Source organism: Filicampus tigris, chromosome 5 (assembly GCF_054856515.1).
Source record: "Filicampus tigris isolate MCC_2025a chromosome 5, RoL_Ftig_1.0, whole genome shotgun sequence".
Taxonomy (NCBI): Eukaryota; Metazoa; Chordata; class Actinopteri; order Syngnathiformes; family Syngnathidae; genus Filicampus; species Filicampus tigris.
In genome coordinates this window covers 15,157,501-15,163,703 of record NC_141221.1, presented here as the reverse complement: position 1 = coordinate 15,163,703, position 6,203 = coordinate 15,157,501, and the positions used below count along the sequence as shown (strand labels likewise).

The 6,203-nt window shown below is 43.3% G+C and overlaps 1 protein-coding gene across 1 annotated transcript in view; it reads right to left on the bottom strand.

Moving 5' to 3' along the window:
* Positions 1-233: 233 nt before the first annotated feature.
* The window catches only part of loxhd1b (lipoxygenase homology PLAT domains 1b), a 22,955-nt gene continuing 16,985 nt past the window's right edge, over positions 234-6,203 (bottom strand). The window contains exons 32-43 of the mRNA XM_086030937.1: positions 6,198-6,203; positions 6,000-6,123; positions 5,037-5,245; positions 4,631-4,816; positions 4,407-4,534; positions 3,798-3,915; positions 3,536-3,713; positions 2,746-2,931; positions 2,157-2,327; positions 1,940-2,072; positions 1,712-1,867; positions 234-1,335 (exon numbers count right to left, since the gene is read on the bottom strand). The exon at positions 6,198-6,203 is cut by the window's right edge and continues 204 nt beyond it. Coding sequence (XP_085887063.1) covers positions 855-1,335; positions 1,712-1,867; positions 1,940-2,072; positions 2,157-2,327; positions 2,746-2,931; positions 3,536-3,713; positions 3,798-3,915; positions 4,407-4,534; positions 4,631-4,816; positions 5,037-5,245; positions 6,000-6,123; positions 6,198-6,203 — 2,076 coding nt within the window. The 3' untranslated portion in view covers positions 234-854. The remainder of the gene's footprint in view (positions 1,336-1,711; positions 1,868-1,939; positions 2,073-2,156; positions 2,328-2,745; positions 2,932-3,535; positions 3,714-3,797; positions 3,916-4,406; positions 4,535-4,630; positions 4,817-5,036; positions 5,246-5,999; positions 6,124-6,197) is intronic.

Here is a 6,203-nt window from a genome sequence, read left to right as displayed (position 1 = left end):
AGATTAGTGTCCTCCTAAGTGTTGGCACACATTTAAATGAAGTAACAAATCAGGTCAGGTTGTTACTGCTTTCTTTCTTTCTTTTACTTTTAAGATTTCCAGAAAAGAAACTAATTGATTAATAACAATGGTCAACAAATTTTGATGATTTTTTTTTAAATAAGAGATGCAAGTAATCTTTTTCAGATTTTTTTTGTGTGTGCTGATACAAATCTGTCCTTGTTTATCTGTCCTGGTTTTTTTCTCTAGCACATCAGGACTTCATAAAAATAATAATAAAAATGATACGTATATGTAATATAGGAAGATATTTAACAAACATGTGGGAAATGTGTTGTGGGTCTGGTGCGCCCCTAAAATTTCAGGTTAGGGGCCACTGTAATCTTTAAAAAAAAAAAAAAAAGTTATTCTGGAGCCCTGGCCCTCGTCAAGATGGATGAAAATATAAACACTTCCAAATAGCAGTCAAAAAATGTCAAGAAAAGCCTAATGGAACATCTGAAGTTTATTTTGGGTTAACCAAAGGCACTTCAAATGGTGGCAGGTGTGTGCTGTCTCCCATTTAACAGATGTTCAAATGTGTTCATCCTGAACACAGGCAGTTATGAGAGGGTTTCCCCACTGTGGGATCAATAAAGGCATTCTTATCTTATCTTATCACCTCAATTTTCCTTTATACTTCACTCACTCTAAAAGATTGAATTATTATCTCCGATTGCACTCTACAGGTTATTGTTTACATTAATGGTGGGAAACGATTTGAAATGATTTCTCTTGGTGTCATTTTTTGGGTATCACAAAAACCTGGCATTTGAACAGGGGGTGTGTAGACTTTTTCTATCGACTGGAGGCACCTAGTACTTGGGGTAGAGGACCCTCTCCGTGCGGCCGTCGGCCTTGCCCTTGTCCAGCCACTTGCCGCACTGAAAGATGGTGGTGACCGCGTTGGCCGTGTTGGTCACCTCCACGCACTCCAGAAACCATCCGTGGTTGGAGCCGCTGTTGTCGTGCTCCACCTTGACTCTGAGCAGCTCGCCCAGGTCCAGCATCTCCACCACGAAGCGGTCGGTGCGGCCTCGCTCGAACAAGTTGCGGAACTTCTTGCGCAGGTGACGGCGGCCCGAGTCGCCGTTGGCGCCGTAGACGGTGACGTGGACGTTGGCGTCCGTGCCGGCGCCCTTGACGTCGCCGGTGATCACGATGATCTCGTACTTGACGGGCACCAGATTGCGCACCTTGCTGGCGAAGCTCTCCGTGGACTTGTAGCACTCGAAGTTCTGGAACCGATCCTTTTTGGACGCCAGGGGCATTCTGGCATCGCACTGGAAGAAATATCTGAAAGATTCGAGTCATAAGCCCGCCGGCGCCCGCTACTCTGGACACTTCATTAGGTGCATTTGGAGATCCAATACAAGAGCTGGAACAAGCATTCTGCTTTCACAATCTGCCAGTGCCAGTCGAGCACAGACCTCCACCAAGGCCAAATGATTCTAAAAATGTCTGCTGTCTCGAAAATGTCTTTGCTGCTGTCTGTAACCTAAGTAACCGGCCGATGGATCGACCGACCGACCGACTCAAACAACCAAAGTTTGACTTGATTGTGATTGGAAAACTGAATATTATTGTCTTTGAAAAGGCGGAATTTGAGTGACAGCACTTGCATTGGATGTCAGGCGTGTCTGATGCGAATCACTGAAGAGATGTCGCTCACTTGTTCCCCAGCTCTTTTTCGGTCACCGCCACCTCCGCCACGTGCCAGAAGGATTCACTCTTCACCTTCTTTCCGTCTTTGGTGATGTGGCCGACGCAGATGCCGGCGATCTCGCCCACGTGCTTGGACGAGAACTCAAAGATGTCGGTGGCGCCGCTGTCGCGTAAGACCAAAAAAATCAAATTTGAGTGACTAATGGCCGACTGAAGTTTCTGCTTCAAGACCCACCATGAAAATTTGTTCTTCTTATTCTCCAGAACAAACTCCTTGGAGCGGGCTTTCCTTCCTTCCAGAACAATCCAGACGTTTTCATTGGTGGATGCGTCCTCTGTGTTTGCGGTGGTTATGGCAATTTGATATTCTGTTTCAAAGCAAAGGCGCCTCCATCACATGGATGTTTTGTTCCCGTCGCCCCAATTTTTTTTTTGTTTTTTTTGTTACCGACTTGTTTTGTCGCTGAGGTCCACAGCATCATTGTTGGCACATGCCAGCTCCCTGATGATCTGGCCGTCGTCTTCGTTTTTAGCCAACCAGCGGTCGCACGGGAACCTGAACGTTTGATCCATACTCTCATCTTTGACGTCGATATAGTCCAGGTGCCAGCCCGGAGCCATGCCTTTTTACCAAAAACAACACACAGAATCACAACAATTAAACAACGTGCGTTCAATGCAGTAGTTACATTCCAGATCCAGGTGAAAACCACTGATATACAGAGATCACATTTAAAAATAGATAAATAAATAAATAAACCTTTCAGTGAAGGTGAAGCACCATACAACAGTGCTCAATCATACTTCAACATTTTCCTCAATTACCCAGTGTAAAAAAAAATGAATATGTAAAAACAAAACTCAGGAACAAGCAGGAAGTTGCTATCCATGAAGGTGTGCCATTTGGAACTGATTCCAATTAGGATTATTTGACTTTGATGAATATCTCTGCTTAACTGACTGTCATTCATCTCATACTGCGGTTGAGCATTACCTGGAGGCATCGACGTTATCATGAAACGGAAATGATGTCATCTTTACCTTTGTTATCGTGCCAAACTCGCACTTTGGAGAGCTCGCCCAGACTGAGCATGTCGGCGAAGCGGAAAACATCTCTCGTTTTGCGCTCAAACTTGTTCCTGTTGGCGCTCTCCTTCAGCGCCAGCGTCCCTGAGTCGCCAAACTCGCCGAACACCATCAGACACACGTTGGCGTCCGTGCCAGCGCCTGAAGAGTGGGAGGAGAGGAGATATTTGTGCTAATTCAATAGCTTATTTTGATTTTGGGGTGTCAAAATTCTATTGGTAAAATAAATGCAATGGGGATATGGACCATGCTGGCCCATGAATAGTGAAAATCTGTGCATACACTGTACACAGTATATGTATATATATGTATATATGTATATATATATATATATATATATATATATATTAGTGCTGTCAAACGATTAAAATATTTTAACTGATTAATCGCAAACATTTCCATAATTAATCGCGATTAATCGTGTTTTTCAACTACAAAAAACACAACAATTGAACGATACACCAAACAACTAATATGGTATTTGAATTTGGCTTTTCAAAGCGTGAAAATTATTTTGGATTTCTCCAATGAGCAACTTTTTAAAGTAAAACTACATAAAAGTCCGTCTTTGCGACAGTGATTCTCTAAGTTTGGCTGCACATTGAGCAGATGTCAGCTGCTAAAGGAAGTAAATAAAACGGAGTTAACTGAGTTAATTGGTTTTTTTTGTGCGTTATAACATTTAAATTAATCTCCATAGTTAATGCTTTAACTTTGACAGCCCTAATGACTGTGTGTGACTGACCTGTGACATCACTGGTCTGGACTTGGATGACGTAGGTGGTTTTCTCCACCATCTCCTCCTCGTCCACCACGGCCGCCAGCTCGCACACTCGAGTCCTTCTGGGACCTTTGCTCTTGGACAGCCAGTTCTCATAGGTGAACGTGTACGCCTCCTCGGTGCTCAGGTTCCGCAACATTATCTGATTTTTTAAAAAATTGCCAGCAAACTGTTGGGGTTAAAAATGTATTTGGGATATTATTTCCCAGTTCGGAAGTTAAGTTACCCGGTCAAGGAACCAATCGGGACGACTCCCGCTGCCGTCAATCCTCACTCGTATCTTCTTTAGAGGAGCGATGTCATCCACCTCCAGGTTGAACGTGTCCTCTTGGCCTCTCTCAAACCTAAGCAAATACTTTCATGTATTTGTATTACAATTTTTCACGATACTCCTGAGTGTGAACTTTACATCAGTGGCTCTGAAACACCAACGTACCACCCTAAAAATAATTGGATCTCCAAGTACAACTATCATCACGACCAACATGAATATACAGCAGCGTAGCAGGCCTGAATATTGATAAAAAATATAGGTTACATTCCTAAAGTTGTAATATTATAAGAAAAAAGATATACTGTTGATTTGCCATGAACTAAATCCTTTTTTTTTCTTGAAAAACTCCACATCATACATGAAGTCATATCATGAGAAAAAAAAATTACATGACAAAGTTCTGATATTATGGGGGAACCATTTTTGCAATTATTTAAATTTCCCCCGACTGTGACATAATCGGTTCAACGTTATATTCCGACAAATGGGCAGCTCACAAAACGAAGTGCTCTCGATGTCTCTCAGGTAGTCTCCGCAATTTTTCCACGATTTTCCACTGACCTGTCCTCATTCTTACGCAGGAGAATTTCCTCTGTGCTCCCATTGGCTCCGAACACAGTCAGGAAAATGGTGGTGTCCGTGCCGGCGTACTGCGTGTCGCCCGTAACAACCGCGATGGAATAAATCACCTACACAAACACCACAAGTGAATTTTTTTCAAGAAGTGAACTTTGCTAGCCATCGGCCACTCATCAAGACAAGCCGTTGAATTGGCCGCCACCCACTTTACGGCTGATGCTGATGGTGCTGGCGTCCAGCACGTTGAACAGTCGGACGGTGAGACCGTCGCCCCTGTCTTTGGCCAGCCAGCACTTGCACGGGAAACTGTACTTGATGCCTTTGGTGGGCACGCCGATGGCCAGCTCGTCTACCAACCAGCAGCTCTCCGGTGTGGCACCGTTGTGGCCGAGCTGAGGAATGGAAGGAGAAAAAAAAACATTACAAAAAAAAGTCATTTATATATATATAAAATTTACTAACAGTTTGTTACAGTTTGTGGGAAGGATAAAACTACAAAAACATGTTTTTATACGGTCTCTCTCTATGGTATTTTTTACAGAAACAGAAAGGCGTTCGCTGTACTTCTATTGGATCTCATTAGATGTTGAGAGAAATGTTCCAGATTCTCACTTCCACCCTCTTGATCTCTCCCACGTCGGTTCCGTAGCACACAAAATGCTCCATGCTGCCAGCTGCGAAGGATTTCTTCCCGTCTGGCAGATCCAGCCACAGCCGGTCCGTCTCCAGCTCCGCGGCGCCGATGATGATGACGTAGACCCTGGCGGTGGTGCTGGCATCGCGCTCCAGCCCGGTGGACAGCGTGAAGTGATACGGGATGACTGGGGAGACCCACAAGGAGCAATGCTATCAATGAATGACCTCGTCATTGGTGTGTACAAAGGCAAGAGTTGATCAGACCCGCTGACAAAATATAACAGGAAAGTTTTTTTTTTTTTACAAAAAATAATACATTTTGAGATTTGCGTTATGTTTTTACAATTACAACCTTGTGTGTTCGAAACAACCACATAGCTCAGTCTCTCAATCCATTATCTTAATGCTAATGCTAAATAACCACAATGTAGCGCTGTTATAACCCTACAAGCAACGGATTGAACACAAGCAATGCGGCAACACATGTAGACAGACAATATAGCAGTATTCAAAATCATACTTTTAACCTCTGTGAAGAATGAATAGTATTATTGCCATATTGCTGAGGTGGCCAATCTGGCACACCAGAAGAGCACAAGGGCTCTTTAATTGATATAGTGTGACATAAACGGTTTTGTTCTTTTAAAACCCATTTAATGATGTCATTACTATATGTCTCTATAAAATAGCATATTATGCAGTGCTTTTTTTTCCTCTTCAAAATACAAACTACAACAATTTTGTTGTTTGTTTTTTCATTAGACACACATGATGAGCTCCGATACAATAGTTGCATCAAACACTTCTAAGTGTGATCTAATAAGTCATTCGGGGTGCCAAAGGGGGTCTCACACATGGTGCCATTCAAAGTATGACCGACACTGAGCGGAAGTGACGCATACTAAATGCTAGAAGGGAATGTATCATTTTCATCCTTACTTGGCACGTCTTCCGCCACTGCCATCTTCTTCTTCTTTTTCTTATTTGCATTGCGGTCCAGCCCCAATTTAGGTGGAGCCACCTTCGTGGAATTCGGATCGGCGTTTCTTTCGCCTTCATAACCCTGAAATGCGAACAATGGTGTCGTTTCTGACGTTTTTGCTTGCTGTTTATTTGCCTCGCGAACATTTCATGAACCTTGAC